Below are 18357 nucleotides of genomic sequence, written 5' to 3'. Positions count from 1 at the left end.
CCGTTTACCTGTCTGCATCCTCATTCGCTCTCCCCTCTCATTCTGCTCACTCCTGGTGTCAGCCTATCCGCCTTCCCAAACCCTCCCATTCCCCCGGTGTAGCTCCCCCCCTTCACTTTCCTTCTCGTCCTCTGTGTTTCTCCTCTCTTCCCTTCCCCCTCTAGCATTACCACCTTCTCTCCTACACGCACGCAGGCATATAAACGTTGGTTTTTGATGCTCGTCTGCCTGTTGACCCCGCTATTTTCATGTTTCCAACAGGTTTTTCTTCCCCCAATCCCTCAGCTGCTGCTGCTGCTCAGGAGGTCAGATCTGCCACTGATGGTAATACCAGCACCACTCCGCCCACCTCTGCCAAGAAGAGAAAGTTAAACAGCAGCAGCAGTAGCAGCAGTAACAGTAGTAACGAGAGAGAAGACTTTGATTCCACCTCTTCCTCCTCTTCCACTCCTCCTTTACAATCCAGGGATTCAGCATCCCCTTCAACCTCGTCCTTCTGCCTGGGGGTTTCAGTGGCTGCTTCCAGCCACGTACCGATACAGAAGAAGCTGCGTTTTGAAGACACCCTGGAGTTTGTAGGGTTTGATGCGAAGATGGCTGAGGAATCCTCCTCCTCCTCCTCCTCTTCTTCACCAACTGCTGCAACATCTCAGCAGCAGCAACTTAAAAATAAGAGTATATTAATCTCCTCTGTGGCTTCGGTGCATCATGCAAACGGCCTAGCTAAATCATCTACCACCGTCTCTAGCTTTGCTAACAGCAAGCCTGGCTCTGCTAAGAAGTTAGTGATCAAGAACTTTAAAGGTAACTAAGGCCAAAATCCATAATCACTTACTAAGGATTTGACACTTGAGGGGTCACGTGCTCTATTTGTGTTAATATATTAAACATTATAGAGGTGGCCTAATGTTTTATGCATAATCAATGAGGAGGAGGGGAGGTCCTTTTTTTAGTTGAGGGTTCATTTTCAGGGGGTGGTTAGTATCCTTGTACTGAAGCATATACCGGGTGTTTCTGTGCAGTTTTTTGAGGTCTTTCTCAATCCTATTGTATTTAATCCTTATAACATTGACAATCGGTATGATTGATCCGGATTTTACAGGTGAGAAATTTGTATTCTAAAGAGGTTTATTTATTTCAGGTGCATAGTGAGTCTTGACACTGCTGGGATTTTTATTTTTATGCTTCAATAGGCCACATTCTCCAGTCCCTAGAAATGCAGGTATTAATGGTGATCTTTTTGTGCTCAAATAAGATTTATAATTAGATTTATAATGTTGAATACTGTATTCATGAAACTCATTGTGGAAGCAGTGTTTGGAGAAATATATTTATGATCTCTGCATTTCTTTCTAAAGGTAAGGTTTGGAAGTGAAAAATATTGTGGATACACAGAAGTAGTAACTCTGTGTACCACTAGTCTAAAGAGAGGAACAATTACTACATCTATTTTTTTTCCATCACTAAAATGGGTTTTAAAGTATTAACCTGAAGCTTTTAGGCATTTTTTTTCATATTGTGCATGAGCTATGTGATAGAGAGTATTATGAATGCATTGATGCAAATATAAAATTAGCAATTTTTAAAAAATGTATTTGAGCCGAATTAATTTTTATGTCTTGAAAATGTTTCTGTTTTTCTGACTTTTTCAACACTTTTAACCCGTAGGTAATCAATGTTAAAATGTTTATTAGAGAAGTAAATGAATGAACTTAAGTAATATTTACCAGATAAGTGCCTTGTGGCTAAATATTAGTATTGAGAAGATTAGGTTCTCCATGCTTGTATTTCCAGTATTAGTGTGGAAATCAGGAATATGCTATATTTTGTCTCAAGCAGAGGGTTATAGTCTTGTCTATTTTTAACCCTTTCTTTTTTAATATCCATCCCGGGTTCTCAAGAATGTTGTTTACTTTGTGATTTAATAGTAGAGCTTTCTGAAGTGACTATGAATTGTAATTGACTAATGTATTCATTATTTTACTTAAAGATATGTTGATTTAATAGCCAAGGATTTTTTAAGAAATGAGCTATGATCCTAATTGCATTTGCAGATTGGGTTCAAAGATTTTGTTTTTCTCTCCCTCCTAAAATAAAAACACATTATTAAGGCATTTGGATGTTTTATTTAGAAATTTTCCTTCACTCATTGCTGGCCAATGAAGTTTAAATTAAAGCCTAGAGTAAGGTGTTTCTTTCCATTCTGAAAATACTACATAGGTCTGGAGTCGTTTGGATGTTTTTATGTTTTTAAAATTTCACTTTGTTCATAAATGTAGTTTAAAACCCGAGTTAAGATGTTTCTCTCCATTTCTGTAGATGCTGCATAAATTTGGGGTTCAAACAGACCTGAATTAGAATCCCAGCTTTGCCATTGACTAGCTTTGGTGACCTTGGGCAAGCTTACTAAATGAGTTCCTGCCTCAGTTTCCTCAGTTGTAAAATATGGATGAAAATACCTTCCTCAGGGCATTGTTGGGAAGATGAAGAGATTTATAAAATACCTTGCACATAGTAGACACTCAGTATTTTAAATCTCAGGTACAAAATTCATGTTGAGTTAGGGATTACACATGAGGAAATAAGATCAGGATTATTATTTTTTATCTGTCATTCTTGAGTCAATAGAAAACCTCACCTTCAGTTTTAATTGATGAGTCAAAATTACTTAACCAGTATTCCAGCATTTCAAATTTTATTCTTTATGTTAAATTTAAATACAGTGGTTACTTTAATATTTAGGTATAATTGTTATAAAGATCACAGTTTACCCTAGAAAAAATGGTAATGCTATTGTATTTTATGGATCGTTGGTTAGTATATCCTACAAATTATTCTGATATCAATCTCTTTTATATGTAATCTAGATAAGCCTAAATTACCAGAAAACTACACAGATGAAACATGGCAAAAACTGAAAGAAGCAGTGGAAGCTATTCAGAATAGTACTTCAATTAAATACAATTTAGAAGAACTCTACCAGGTATGTATTAATGTGGATAACCAGATTTGATTAACATAAATTGAGATGGGATGTATATGGATTTTACTTTCTAAAATGGTCCTTTAGTAGACTTTTGATTCCCTTTTAATTACAATTTCACATATTCTCACATAAACTATGGGTACAATCATACCGGTGAAAGCTGGGCTTATCTTTGGCACTTCTGATGAGGAATTACAGTTAGGTGTACCTTAGTATAATAGAGGTTTTACCTATAATGGATTCCTACATCATGGATCCCAAAGATGATTTCTAGTAACATGTCATTCCATTGTGAGAATTCTTACTTAGTCATACCACCTACCTATATAGGAAAGGCCTCAAGACATGCAGATATTCTTCACATCCTTTATTCTACCTCCTTTCTATTAGTAGCCTTTACCATTTCTTTGTCTTGCTCTTTATGTTGTCTTATCTCCTGGGCTGTAAGACACACCTTAGCCCAGAAAAGAGCAGTAGGTTGTAGCCCAGCAACTTAGTTTGAGGTTCAGATGTGTTTCTTTTGCTTAATAGATGGATCCTTACTTGAAATGTTTAACAGAAATATAATCTCACAGACAACCACTGACTTAGACTTCTTGCTGCCAAGAGATTTTGCCCTACTATGTTTTGGACTCACATAACCAGTTCAAAAAATTACTTTCTATCGTAGCATCAGCAGTTTGGTATTAAAAAGTACTTCAGAGTACTATATAGCTTGAGGTTTTGTATTGATGAGTACCTTGTAAGAAATTATGTTGGTTCAATTTATCATTATTTGTAGTTTTCATATTAGTTGCAGAGGTAGTGTGGTGATGGGCAAACCTTGGAATAGGAGTCATAACACAGGCTTCAGATCTAGTTTTAACTGCTATTAACTCTTGTGATCTCAGGCAAGGTACTAAACCTTTAGTTTCCTCCTCTGTAAAGTAGGAGAAAATTCTTTCTCCTATCTTTGCCCTATCTACCTCACAGGGTTGCTTACAAGAATCAAATAAGATTTTTGTGAAAAATACCTCAACACTATAATCTTACGAGATGAAGTTATCGCTAGTCAGACTTTTTCATAAGCCACAGTATAGTTTTTTCACTTGTAATATGTCAATTGAGATCACCAGTTTCTGATGCTGTAAAAATTAAATGAATCAATGCATGCACAACACTCAGAATGATGCTCAACACATTGTAATAATGCTATGTAATTTTTTTTCACATTGTTGCTGGCCTGAAGAATGCTATGTGATATAAGCATTATAATGCTATATAAATGTCAGCTGGTAGTAGTACTAAGCTATTAGCTAAGGATAGGCCCCTTTCATTTGGCTCTTTTGGTATATTACATATGTGGCTCCTGATACGCACAATAATAAAAGAATTATGGAATTAGAGTTGGAAAGGCCTTTAAGAGATCATGTGTGTGGTCCAGTATCTTTTCTTTGTATGTTGTACATGACAATCTACAAAGCAGGTTCATCTTATATTATCTCATATAAGCCTTACAGGAACCCTTTCTGAAGTAGATAGCATAGTAGTTGTTATTAATACTTTATTGATGAGGAGACCGAATGTGAGCAAAGTTAAATAACCTGCCCAGAGTCATATATTGGCAGAGCAGGGGAGACTCAAACTGAGATGCTTGATTCCTAGTCCAGTGCACTTTCACTGCCATTTGAATACTACTGTAATGCAGTCTTTGAAGCAATTAAATTGTTTTATTTTAGAAAAACCTTTATCATCAAAGTAGATAATTTTTCATCCGTGTATATATATGGTGTTTACTTGGATATGCTGGTATGCAGCATGTTTAATTTGAATAATAGTTACTTTATATATTCCATGTTTATAACCAATATTTATTGTAGTTGTTAATGAACCCTATTTACTTTATCTTGAATATTTTTCCAGAGCTTTTGATTTGAAAATATTTTCCCTGATAATGTTGATTCTGTTAAATCTTTTTGTTTCGAGAGCTTACAGCTTACATTTTTTTGTGTTTTTACTTTCTTGTACTTCATAAGTTTTACCTGCTCTCGTTTGCATTTTTCATAGTACCATACTGTTTTTGCTATAACAAATTCAAAAACATTGGTTTTCAGCTTTTTTTTTAATTGTTTTTGACCTTAATTTTATAAATGCTCCTATGGATTGTTCTCAGCAAGATTATTTTGAGATGTTCAAATTCAAAAATGAGGATAAAGGACATAAAGTTATTTCATACCATCTGAACTTCAGGTGCTTATTTGATTTTTCATTCATTGAAATGTAATTAAAAGTACTCTCCTAAAATTGAAACAATATAGAAATATGTAGTTAAAACTTCTTTATACCTCTATTCCCTGAAGTAAATACTTATTGGCATATATCTATTCAGACCTTTTTTTCTTCATGAAAAACCTTGCTTTAAAGCTTAAGTATGGAAGTCCCTAGTGTGGGTTGGATGTACTGCCTACTAAGTTTTTCATTTCTAGAAAAGAACATACTGTTCTGAGTGCATTAGCAATAAGCAGACATGGTAGTTTAAAAGTCATTTTAAATGAGAATTGCACCTGAGTTTTAAAATTGTCTTTTCTTGACAACCTTGAAATCCTATAAGAGTGAGTCAATAGTCAGTGTTTTGGTTTGGCTTTTTTGTTTGTTTATTTATTTTTGATTAACTACAAATAAGACTATGGTTAAATACACTGAATTTTGAGTTGTTTAGCCTGCCTTAGAGTAGAGACCTGTCATTCATCATAAAACTTCAGGTGAGTTACTTCTCTAAGCCCTGGTTTCCTGATTTACAAAATGGGGAGACTAACAAACAGCTACTTATATCACAAGGTTGTTTAGTTGTGAATAAAATACTCCAAAAAAGTACTTAGTACTGTCTCTCCTATATATTGGTATCATCAATGATAATAAATATTTGTTTTTAAAAAAGAAATATTTATTTAAAAATTATATTTTAGAACTCTAAAGCCACACATGTTTTTAAATTCTAAATCCACACTAGGCCAGAACAGCTGGCTGATAAATAGATTACCTTCCAAATATGCTTCAGTAGACACCATTAGTGAAATTGAAAAAATAATAGAAAAAGAGAGAAAGTCTCTAAGAATAGTGTCCCTCTGCACTTCTGAAGATTTCACATGTGCTATCTTACAGTTGGAAGGTTGGCTTTCCTGTGAGTTTTTTTACTAAGTAATATTTTAAATAATGGGGTTATTTTCCTCATGTTCTCAGCTTTTATGTGAGTGGCTGCATAGTGAGTTTTTTGGTAGTGGGTTTATTTTTCTTGAAACAGTTTCACTCTGTCACCCTGGGTGGAGTGCAGTGGTGTCATCATAGCTCACTGCAACTTCAAACTCTTAGACTCAGGCGATACTCCTGCCTCAGTCTCCCAAGTAGCTGGTACTATAGGCACATACCAGGACAACCAGCTGATTTTTCTGTTTTTAGTAGAGACCGGGTCTCACTCTTGCCCAGGCAAGTCTCAAACTCCTGAGCTCAAGCAATCCTCCTGCCTGGGCCTCCCAGAGTGCTAGGATTTACAGGCGTGAGCCACCATGCCTAGCTGTGCACTAGCTGCGCACTTTAAAATTAGCTACAGGCTGGGCACAGTGGCTCATGCCTGTAATCCTAGCACTCTGGGAGGCCGAGGTGGGTGGATCGCTCGAGGTCAGGAGTTCAAAACCAGCCTGAGCAAGAGCGAGACCCCGTCTCTACTAAAAATAGAAACAAATTAATTGGCCAATAAAAATATATAGAAAAAATTAGCTGGGCATGGTGGCACATGCCTGTAGTCCCAGCTATTCAGGAGGCTGAGGCAGAAGGATTGCTTGAGCCCAAGAGTTTGAGGTTGCTGTGAACTAGGCTGACATCACAGCACTCTAGCCCAGGCAACAGAGTGAGACTCTGTCTCAAAAAAAAAAAAAAAAAAAAAGTAAAATTAGCTACAAACTGCACAAAAGCAAATCATGTAATGAAAATGTTTGTATCCCCCTAATATTCTGGAATTAAAAATAAAATACTGTAAAGACAATAAAAACGTAAATGAAAAAAAATAAAATTAGCTACCTGGGTGGCACATGCCTATAGTCCCCAGATACTGGGGAGCCTCAGGCAGGAAGATCACTTGAGCCCAGGAGTTTGAGGCCAGCCTGGGCAACATAGCGAGACCTCATCTCTAAAAAATAAAATCAGCTACATTTTGTGGAGCTGCTAAAAGTTTATACATGAGTGTAACATTTGTTATTAGTATAAATGTCAGCCGGGTGTGGTGGCTCACGCCTGTAATCCTAGCATTCTGGGAGGCCGAGCTGGGTGAATCAGCAGGTGGATCGCTCGAAGTCAGAAGTTTGAAACCAGCCTGAGCAAGAGCGAGACCCCGCCTCTACTAAAAAAAATAGAAAGAAATTAATTGGACAACTAAAAATATATAGAAAAAATTATCCAGGCATAGTGGTGCATAGCTGTTTCCCAGCTACTCGGGAGGCTGAGGCAGGAGGATTGCTTGAGCCCAGGAGTTTGAGGTTGTTGTGAGCTAGGCTGATGTCAGGGCAAAAGTGAGACTCTGTCTCAAAAATAAATAAATAAAAAATAAATGTCGAGTTATTTTTGAAGGCAAGCTTAGTCGATACTTGAATGAAAATGATTTTATCTGCCATAATAATGGAGATTCTGGTTAGCTTTTTCTAAAATAAATCTTAAATAACAAACCTTTTTATTGATGATTCATTTATAGAGTAGAGGACAACAAGACTGTAAGCAAATAGTATAGGTTATCCATTGTAAAATCTGGTTGCTTAAGCTGGCAGCAGTTACAGGAGAGCAGTTAGATTCTTAGCAGTGTTGACGTCTAGCTACTGGATGCTGTGTGTCACCCTGTTGATGTTTTAAAGCTTAGTCTGTTATATGTTATATATTTCTCTTCTTTTTATTGAATTGTTATTAATCAGTACCATCACTGCTATTTTTAAAAATGTGAAATTATAAATTCTCAGTCCTTAATAATTTTTTTTTTTTTTGAGATAGAGTCTCGCTTTGTTGCCCAGGCTAGAATGAGTGCCATGGCGTCAGCCTAGCTCACAGCAACCTCAAACTCCTGGGCTCAAGCAATCCTTCTGCCTCAGCCTCCCAAGTGGCTGGGACTACAGGCATGTGCCACCATGCCTGGCTAATTTTATATATATGTGTGTGTGTGTGTGTGTGTGTGTATATATATATATATTAGTTGGCCAATTAATTTCTTTCTATTTATAGTAGAGACGGTGTCTCACTCTTGCTCAGGCTGGTTTCGAACTCCTGACCTCGAACAATCTGAGTGCTAGGATTACAGGTGTGAGCCACCACGCCCAGCCAGTCCTTAATAATTTTTTTTTTTTCTTTTCACGTCAGACGGGTAATGTGCCGATATCGTAACAAGGTTTGAGGGAGGCACATCTCACGCATGCGCTTGAAAACCCAATCATCACGCTTATGAACTACAAAAGGATCTAATTTTTAAGTCTTATTTAATCCCTGTTTACTAGATGTAAAAAGAAAAGGAGTTTAGATTTAATTGTATAGTCGGTTTCCCTTATACAGATTCTTAGTTTTTGATGTATTTGGAGCATCTTATTTTAGCCATTTTTACTAGATTTAAAAAGAGAGAAAATTTAGTTCTTATTGCTGTATCAGCTGTTGAAAAGTTTTGTGGTATGCTTTACTTTCTTTAAACATAACTTGAAAAATAAGACCCAACTGATTAGGCCAGTGACCAGAGTTCAGCACCCTGATGAAATTCAGTATCTTTCTTATTGTCTGCTGTCATTCAGTAAACATTTGCATTTCATTTGCTGCATGTTTATATTTTCTTTGATGTGTTTGTTTCCATTTTTCAGACAAACATGTTTTTGATATGACATGTATGGATTTTGGATGGGAGGGGCTGGGATTTGGAGGAATAAAGGTTAAAAGCTTGCTAGGATGTTTGTACTTGACTACCTTCAAAGGGTTTAAGACATATTTACCAGTAATTATTAGGAGCTTCAGTAAAAAGATGGTTTTATTTTAAAAGATGTGTAAAACGATCTAGAATCTGTTTATTACAAATAGGTGTTTCTGTGACAAGAGGTTATTTTATTGATAATTATACTAATTCAAACTTTCAGTGATTTCCAAAGTGTTTTATTAGTGAAATGTAAAATAATTAATACATTTCTAAAAGCACATTTCAAAAATCTAGAATAAAATACAGCTTTCTAAAACAGTTTATTTCTTTTTTTCGTTTGTTTTTTGAGACAGTCTCACTTTGTTGCCCGGGCTAGAGTGAGTGCCGTGACGTCAGCCTAGCTCTCAGCAACCTCAAACTCCTGGGCACAAGCGATCCTCCTGCGTCAGCCTCCCTAGTACCTGGGACTACAGGCATGCGCCACCATGCATGGCTAATTTTTTCTATATGTTTTTAGCTGTCCTAGTAATTTCTTTCTATTTTTAGCAGAGACAGGATCTCGTTCTTGCTCAGGCTGGTCTCGAACTCCTGAGCTAAGACGATCCACCTGCCTCGGCCTCCTCCCAGAGTGCTAGGATTATAGGCATGAGCCACAATGCCCGGCTCAAACACTTTCTTACTTCTGTTTCTATCCCAGCACCTAACAGGATGTAGAGTATTAATAAACACTCATTTCTTGTTGAATCAGTGACTGTTGACACTCATACTGTGTGCAGAGCTGAACAGACACCTTGGGAATACAGAGATCACTTAGTCCTTACCCCTAAGGTGCTTATGGTCTCGTAGGTTTATGAAATTAATAGTTTGTGGTCAGCATTTTTTTAAAAAAATAACAAAATAGAAAATATCAGGATGCATCACATGTTGTAATGATGTGTAGCTTCATGAAGATTTTGTCTCAATTACATAAATTTATTTTATCTACCATGGATTGTGACATAAAACATTTCTTTTGCTTGGAGTCAAAAAGTTTTAAAAGCCACTGTTTTTAGGCACACTGCTCCAAACCTTGCTCAAAAGTCGGGAAAGCAGAGTGCTTAGATTGCGGGGTATGGAAGGTTATAATCAGACATGAGACTAAAATGGTACGATTGGCTTTGAACGCCATGCTAAAAAGTGTGGTGGTGGGGAAGTTAGGTTTAAGTTTTTTGAATACTTAATATATTCCTCTGGTTCAAAGCCCAAAATGTATTGCAGAGCATTTAGTGAAAAGTCTTCTCCAACCCCCAAGCTAGTTCTCCTCTCAACAGTTTTTTGAGTATCTTTCCAGAGATGTTTTATGTATGTCAAAATAGCTGTGTGTGTTTTTATTATTTTTCCCCTTTTTACATAAGTGATAGTAGACCATGCACTACACAGTTCTGTCCCTTTCTTTTTATTTATGCATATTATGGGATTTCTCCATAACAGTACATGAAAAGCTTGAGGGAAGGTTGTTGAGGAAGGAAAATTACTAGATTTGGTCTATATGTTAAGAAGCAGTCAAGGCTAAATCAGAGAAGCAGCGTGTTCTCTTTGAACTTGGCTTTCAAAATTCATGTTAGATGTTCCTGCTTTTCTTGGGTCAAACTTCTTAAACCACCCTCCAACTAAACACAGGTGAGGCTGTACACTATAAACCCCAGTTTAATTCACAGTATCTCACTATTTCCACTAACTCTTTATCCATTTCCTTCTGAGTTTTTAGGGCCCCTCCTCTTTACATCTGCCCAGGAAGGCTTTTCTGACTTGCCCTGCCCTAAAAGCTGGCCTAGGGGCCTTGTCTCCTTGCTTATCCCCATCATAGCATCTAGCACAGTCTATTGTAATTGCATGTTTTCTGGCAAGTTTTCTCATCATACTAGAAGCCACTTTTATGTACAGGACACATTGCTAGTTGTTTTATAGATACATTAGTTTTTTGAATACTTTTAATACATTCACCTAGTTCAAAGTCCCCAAACTATTGAAGAACTTATACATACATGACCACATGATCTCTTTCTGTCCTTAAGGAGAGTCAGGATATACACATAAAAAGATAAATCATAATTGACTCAGTGATAATTCAGTGTGGTATGATTGGTACAAGTGTCATGTGAGTCACTGACAGCTGAGGCAATTAAGAAGAACTTATTGGAAGAAGTGGGACCTAATTGAGTAGTAAGGGAATATGGTATCTTGTGTGAAAAGATAAATAGGTGCTTCAAGAACTGTTTTATAGGAGAAAGGAGAACGTAGCAGAACAAAATGGAATAAATAGGACTTAGGGAAGTACTGGAAGTGGGAAATGTGGAGAAGATGAAGTACACACTAAGTCATATGACAGAATCTAAGCAGGGGCCAGCTGCAGTGGCTCATGTCTGTAATCCTAGCACTCTGGGAGGCCGAGGCAGGTGGATGGTTTGAGCTCAGGAGTTTGAGACCAGCCTGAGCAAGAGTGAGAACCTGTCTCTACCAAAAAAAAAAAAAAAAAAAATAGAAAAAAATTAGCCAGGCATGGTGGCACATGCCTGTAGTCCCAGCCTTTGGGAGGCTGAGGCAGAAGGATCGCTTGAGCCCTGGAGTTTGAGGTTGCTGGGAGCTAGGCTGACGCCACAGAACTCTAGGTGGGGCAACAGAGTGAGAGACTATCTCAAAAAAAAAAAAAAAAGGAATCTAAGCAGGGAAATGAGAAGTGCTAAGAAAACGAGTCAGTCACTCAAATGGAGCTCCAAGATATAATGAGAAGAATACAAAAGGAGTAAGGGGAACAGTTCATAGAGGATCAGTGTGAACAGATGGGCACATGAAATAAATATAAATATACCCTTAGGCATTTGTGGCCTAACCCTAGATCACATGGAAAGTGTCCAGGCTAACAGAGACTTAACCTTCTTATTCCCTCATAGCTGCTGAATCTAATTGGCCTGCTGTTTCTCAATGAGGTGTGGCTTCCCTCCCATGTTATAAGAGGTTTCCTTTAAGCTTTCTTTCCATTTGCTAATTTATTTACTGGACCTGCACACTGGGAATATAATTTCGAACTACATATTTATAAAATTCCACTCCAACCAACAGAACTTGGATGCCCCCCTAGAGTCCATTTTAATGGAATTTTTCCCTTTTGTTGTGGTGAGAAAGGAATCTTAGTGTTATACTTACGTCATTACCAGTTACAATTGGATTATATCTGAGTTTACCCAAAGAGTATTACCATGCCGGCCTGTTGTTTTAAATGTGAAAGACTTTTGATACACATAACAGGAAACTCACTGAAATCTGAAGATTGTCCTTTTGGGATCTGAGTATAAAGGAAGACCAATTCAACTATTAGAATGAAGTTAAAAGCATAGTCTTTTCTTTTGTAATTAATGTCTATTGAGTTGTGTGAATTTTCAAACCTCCATGTTTATTTAACTATTCTTAAACTAAAATATTGGAGAAATTTTTTTCAGTATTTAATTATAGTACTACTGGCAATAATTTCTGCTTTGTTCTATTCAGGAAAACTCAAGAAAGGATAAATAAATTTTAATTCAATTGTAGAAGGACTGCCTGACCTGACTGATATATAAACAATTGGTGAAATTATTTTTAAAACTCAAAATGGAGTTCTGCTTGTGAAAATGATTAACATTTTTAAGAACAAGACAATTTTTATATGTAGCAGCTGCTATAAATTGCATGTCTTCACAGAGGAGGTCTTGGCTTGATTCCCTCCATCCTTATCTTGTATAGCCCTAAAAAATATAGTACAGGTTCAGTATCCCTTATCCGAAATGCTTAGGACCGGAAGTGTTTTGGATTTTGGAATATTTGCATTACACTCACTGGTTGAGCATTCCTAATCTGAAAATCTGAAATCCAGAGTGATCCAGTGTACATTTCCTTTGAGCTGTCATATTGCTGCTCAGAAAGTTTCAGATCTTGGAGCATTTTAGATTTCAGATTTTTGGATTAGACAGATTCAACCTGTAATTTGTTCTTTTTGGATACAGTACATTGGTTATGAAAAAGTTTGCCACCCACGTTGATATGTTTTGTTGCTTTACCTTGTGCCTTAAGTGGGTGAATAACCCTTTTGAGCTGATGTGGTAATAATATCATAATAATAGGAATTTGATGTAAATAATTGAGAAATTCTCCTCCCATCCTCTCCTTTAAAAAGTGTGTGTTTAATCTTGCAGGCTGTAGAAAATCTCTGTTCTTACAAGATTTCTGCAAACTTGTACAAACAACTGAGACAGATTTGTGAAGATCACATCAAAGCACAGATTCATCAGTTCAGAGAATATCCTTTAAAAAACAAAGAATCTTGTATTTTTATCTTCTCCTTTCTCCCTATCCTTCACTGTTTAACCTGGCTTGAAGTGGAATGCCTGTGTTTTGTTATTTTTTGTTCTTTATTTTTTCTAGAAAAAGAAGAAACAAATTTTTCACTTTTCAGCCTTAATTGAGGTCCACATCTATAGGGTGGTATACATGTAAATAAGATGTCTTTATGTCTTTACACTATTTTGTCTTCTAAGGGAAACAGTAAACTGAAAATATGACATTCAATTATGTCTAAGACTTGTTTTTAAAGGTGTTTCTTAGTAGGGTCTAACTTTTTTTCACAGTTTAAGAAATAGCATTTTGTTCTATGGTTGCCATTTAGTTTCATTTAGTAATAAGATATTCCATATTTAGTAATAAGATATTCCATATTTAAGACACCTGTGCTGTTATATATATTACTTGTACTAAGCACTTTAAAATATCTTTAACACATATCTCACGGATTCATTGGATAGTGTTCTTTTTCTAAAGAAGATTGACAGATGCTGGCAAAACCATTGCAGGCAAATGGTAAGCTGGAAAAAGTATTACAATTCAGCTAAACATTGTAGTTAAAAAAACTATTATTATTATTATTATTTTTTTACAAATCTTTATTTTTTTGAGACAGAGTCTCACTGTGTTGCCTGAGCTAGAGTAAGTGATGTGGCGTCAGCCTAGCTCAGAGCAACCTCCAACTCCTGGGCTCAAGCTATCCTTCTGCCTCAGCCTCCCGAGTAGCTGGGACTACTACAGGCATGTGCCACCATGCCCGGCTAATTTTTTCTATATATTTTTAGCTGGCCAGTTAATTTCTTTCTATTTATAGTGGAGACAGGGTCTTGCTCTTCCTCAGGCTGGTCTTGAACTCCTGAGCTAAAACAATCCACCTGCCTCAGCCTCCCAGAATGCTAGGATTACAGGCATGAGCCACTACGCCTGGCCGAAAAACACATTTCTTCAATACAGGAAATGTTAGCTTTAAAAGCTTTGCAATAGGGTGACTGCCTCTATCTGTTTTTTTTCTGAATTGGAAACTAATTTTGGTTGCATTTTCTATTTTAAAACTGCAAGTTACAGGTAAACTAGCATTTAGAATGATTTGCACCTTAGGATCATTCTTATTTTTGTCATACTTACCAAAAATTATGTTATCTCATTAAAAAGTTACCTTTTATGTGTCAGTCTTGATGGCTATCCCATCCACTATTTGATTACCTGGGAATGTGCCTGATCAACCTATATTATAATTCATTCACATGACAACCTCTATTCTCCCTAGTCTGGTATTAGTTTATACCTTATATTTTGCAAATTACAATCTTAAAATCCACCCCCCCAAAAAAAACCTCACACTTGTACAATTTAAAGCAGCTTCACTCCCCCAGCACTGTTGCTAAGGAATAATTATATGCATCTCACCTCGATTCCCTGTTTTTATTTTCAGTATTACTCCTAAGTAGCAAAGAAGTCAGAGGATCATTTTAAGTGTCTTTTTTCTAGAAACCACAGCAAGGATTAAGACAGTAGATAATGAAAATGGTATGGGCATATTCTGATGTAGATGTATTTATCTGCATATTTGATCCTAGTCATCTAATATATATAGAAATAAATCCTTCAGTTTTATTCTTATTGGGAGCAAATATTTCAGCTTTACAAAATATAAAAATTGTTTCTGTTTTTTTTCATTGGCAGATCATGATCAGGAGCATTTTTTTGTTTCTGGATAGAACTTACGTTCTTCAGAATTCAATGCTACCCTCCATTTGGTAAGGATGCCAGAAAAGCATTATGAAAAGATTTGTTACAAATCAGTCAAATCTTAATTACACTAATGAAAGAGTGTGAGCAATACTGTGAATATTCTCCTAAAAATTCACATTTGGCTTCTACATTTTTATTTATAACAGTTTTACCTTCTTCTTAATGATATGTTGCTTATACGAATTTTGAAGGTAGTTAACATTCCCTGAGCATGTATTAATTTAGGAAGAAGTTTTTTAGCCAGGGACTTTAAAGTTTGCTCTGGAATATCTATGAGTGAATCATTTTGCTGCTGATCATCGGGAATTCACTCATTTTCTTTTAACACTATTATGGAAAATCCATGTATACATGAAAATAGAATAATGTGATGAACTTTTCCCCCTACCATGTGCCTAGCATCTACCTACAGCAATGATCAGAGTTTACTGATTTTTGAGTACTGAAACCACTTGATAAATGATCCAGTACAGTGAAAACCATTTTATGTCTTTGAACTAATTTTGTCTCTTGATTTGACCAAGGAAGAAATCCACCAGAGGAAATAATACAACTAAATTTAGTTATGGAGAAAGACAATAATTTAGCTTCAGTCCTCATTAAAGACAAAATGAGTTTCCTGTATGCTTTAATCTAATAATGTTATTCAAAATTAAATGTGTTGGATTTTATCCTTTTTACAATTGCTGCTTCAAAGCATGGAGTCCTAATTAACATGTGGTAAGAAGTTAAGCAAGCCTCTTTAGTAGTAGTAGTATTGTCAATTAATTTAGATAATATTTTTTTTTTATTTTAGGGACATGGGACTGGAGTTATTCAGGGCTCATATCATAAGTGATCAGAAAGTTCAGAATAAGACAATTGATGGCATTCTTCTCTTGATTGAGAGGGAAAGAAATGGTGAAGCAATTGATAGAAGTTTACTCCGAAGCCTTTTAAGTATGCTCTCTGATTTGCAAGTAAGTTAACCACTTCACTTACAACAAAGCTAATTGCTGTCCCCATAGTGGTGTTCACATAGAGGACATTCAGTAAATATTTATTGAATAAATGAACTCCTTTTGTTCCTGCCTCCCAGATTTATCAAGATTCTTTTGAACAAAGGTTTTTGGAAGAAACTAACCGGCTCTACGCAGCTGAAGGTCAAAAATTAATGCAAGAAAGAGAGGTATTTAAAAATCATGATTAATAAATTCTGTCTCTCACAATAGATCTTACTTGATAGAATAAAAATTTCCCTTTGCATTTATCTTCCCAACATTGTGATACTCTTCTTTTACTTAGTGCTCCCTTTTTTTCTCTTTTTAAAGGCCAGAATTCTGGATCATAAACTCTACCTATAATTTTACATATGATTCTACCCTGTCACATTTGACAGGGCTGCTCCCAGGATCTTTTGGACTTGACATTTTCTGAGTGATTTATGGGGAGGAAAACAATTAATATAAAACACTGTCTTTGTAGGTTCCTGAATATCTTCATCATGTTAACAAACGTCTAGAAGAAGAAGCAGACAGACTTATTACTTACTTAGATCAGACCACCCAGTAAGTATTACACGCTCAGCCTGATCTTAAAACTGTCATCAGATCACTTAAGGCACTTTAGGCATCCTAAACATGTTAGTAACTATTTGTGGGTGTGATTTGAAGTTTTAACAATTTTTTTTGTAATGCAAACTTCAAGTTGTTGTTTTCCCTAGTGGATTAGACTTAATCAAGGACTTGATTATTGGTTGTTTGTGTGTTTAGGATGTAATTAAAAATAGTATTAGAGGCTGGTGTGATCTTTGAAATCTTCAGGTTGATTCAAATTCAGTGGATTTTCATAGGAGAAACTTTCTATACTTCCTAAATATTACCAACCAAGGGGTTTTCCGTAAGTAGTATGGATAATTTCTTTACCTTCCCAATAAAAGGAAAGAAACTTGGAAAGGCTAGCCACAGCAACACCATGGGGATAATTTATTTTGTGATGTAAATCAAATTCTGAAATACGCAGCATTTCCTTCTTCTGGACATAAAGTAGAGAACTTTGAGCACCAATAATTTATACATAGGATAGGAATATTGAAAGTAACATAACATTAGCTATTTGATTTTTTTTCTCTTAGGAGAGGCTTTGCATTTTAAGGAAAGTCAAATGTCAGTAATCCTAAACTTTTTTTCGTTATAGGAAGTCATTAATTGCTACTGTAGAAAAACAACTTCTAGGTGAACACCTAACAGCAATTCTTCAGAAAGGTAACTGGCAATTTATATATGAGAACTTACTTTTAGAATGGTAGTGGCAAACAAGTAGGGAATTTAAAAAAATATTGCCATTTTAAAAGGTAGGTAATCCTAGCACTCTCTGAGGCCAAAGTGGAAGAATTGCTTGAGGTCAGGAGTTTGAGGCCAGCCTGAGCAAGAGTGAGATCCCGTCTTTACTAAAAATAGAAAAATTAGCTGGGCGTGATGGCATGTGCCTGTAGTCCCAGCTCCTCAGGAGGCTTAGGTAGGAGGAACTCTTGAGCCTAGGAGTTTGAGGTTGCTGTGAGCTAGGCTGACACCACAGCACTCTAGTCCAGGTGACAGAACAAGACTCTGTCTCAAAAAAAATGATTAAAAAAAGAAGAAAAAACGTGATAGCATGTAGCTGCATTTCTGAGCATAGGCACAGTCCTTTTCACCTGTTCATCACAGTAAACTTTCTTGAGATGCTGATTTCCTTAAATGAGTGTGAGAGGAACTGGAAAAGGGGGATCTACCAATACCAATAAAGAAGCAATGGTTGGCGCACACCTATAGTCCCAGCTACTCAGAAGCCTGAGGCAGGAGGATTGTTTGAGCCCAGGAGTTTGAGGCCAGCCTGGACAACTTAGTGAGACTCTGTCTTTGAGAAAAAAAAGCAGTGGGAATGTGGGAAATTCTTGACTTAATATGTAAGACTACAGTAAGGAAAGGCATTCTTTTCCACTGAGGTGGATTTTTTTTGGTTATTCAAAGTATGTAAAACCAAGCACTTCTACTAATTCTAAGTGGGGATCTTAGAGTATACCCTGAATTTTACTTTGACAATGCTGTAAGCAGGCAAAAGTCTTAACCTTTTCTCTAACTATCTTTTCTTTTGTATAAAATGGATATATATAGAACATTAATGCAGTTATACTGTTATTTCATTCAGAAAATCAAATACATTACAACCCCAGTTAAACTCAACCTATTTATGCATGGCTTTTGATATATCACAGGCCATATCTAATATTCTGAAATATACCTATATATACTAATGCCAGATCCAGATATAATATAGTGAGTATATATATGAGGCATTTATAATGTATATTTATGTAAACCAGTTTTTATAAATTTATTTA

General features: G+C 36.1%; 1 protein-coding gene and 1 non-coding gene across 4 annotated transcripts in view; one reads left to right on the top strand and one right to left on the bottom strand.

The window, feature by feature from the left end:
• The window catches only part of CUL4B (cullin 4B), a 34754-nt gene that overhangs the window by 586 nt on the left and 15811 nt on the right, over window positions 1-18357 (top strand). For 2 of the 3 annotated variants that reach the window (XM_012738972.2, XM_020284915.2), the window contains exons 2-10: window positions 262-804; window positions 2868-2983; window positions 13103-13206; window positions 13694-13763; window positions 14931-15004; window positions 15796-15958; window positions 16078-16167; window positions 16464-16546; window positions 17175-17242. In XM_012738972.2, coding sequence (XP_012594426.1) covers window positions 262-804; window positions 2868-2983; window positions 13103-13206; window positions 13694-13763; window positions 14931-15004; window positions 15796-15958; window positions 16078-16167; window positions 16464-16546; window positions 17175-17242 — 1311 coding nt within the window. Of the gene's footprint in view, window positions 1-261; window positions 805-975; window positions 1103-2867; window positions 2984-13102; window positions 13207-13693; window positions 13764-14930; window positions 15005-15795; window positions 15959-16077; window positions 16168-16463; window positions 16547-17174; window positions 17243-18357 lie in introns of those variants that run through there. The other variant, XM_075999548.1, reaches the window with a different exon arrangement.
• Window positions 8354-8457, bottom strand: LOC142866136 (small nucleolar RNA U13). Its single transcript, XR_012916196.1, has one exon. It is a non-coding gene; the product is annotated as a small nucleolar RNA U13 (small nucleolar RNA).

This window comes from Microcebus murinus, chromosome X (assembly GCF_040939455.1).
Source record: "Microcebus murinus isolate Inina chromosome X, M.murinus_Inina_mat1.0, whole genome shotgun sequence".
Classification (NCBI taxonomy): domain Eukaryota; kingdom Metazoa; phylum Chordata; class Mammalia; order Primates; family Cheirogaleidae; genus Microcebus; species Microcebus murinus.
The sequence above is the reverse complement of the archived record's forward strand: the minus strand, read 5'-3'. Positions and strand labels throughout refer to the sequence as shown.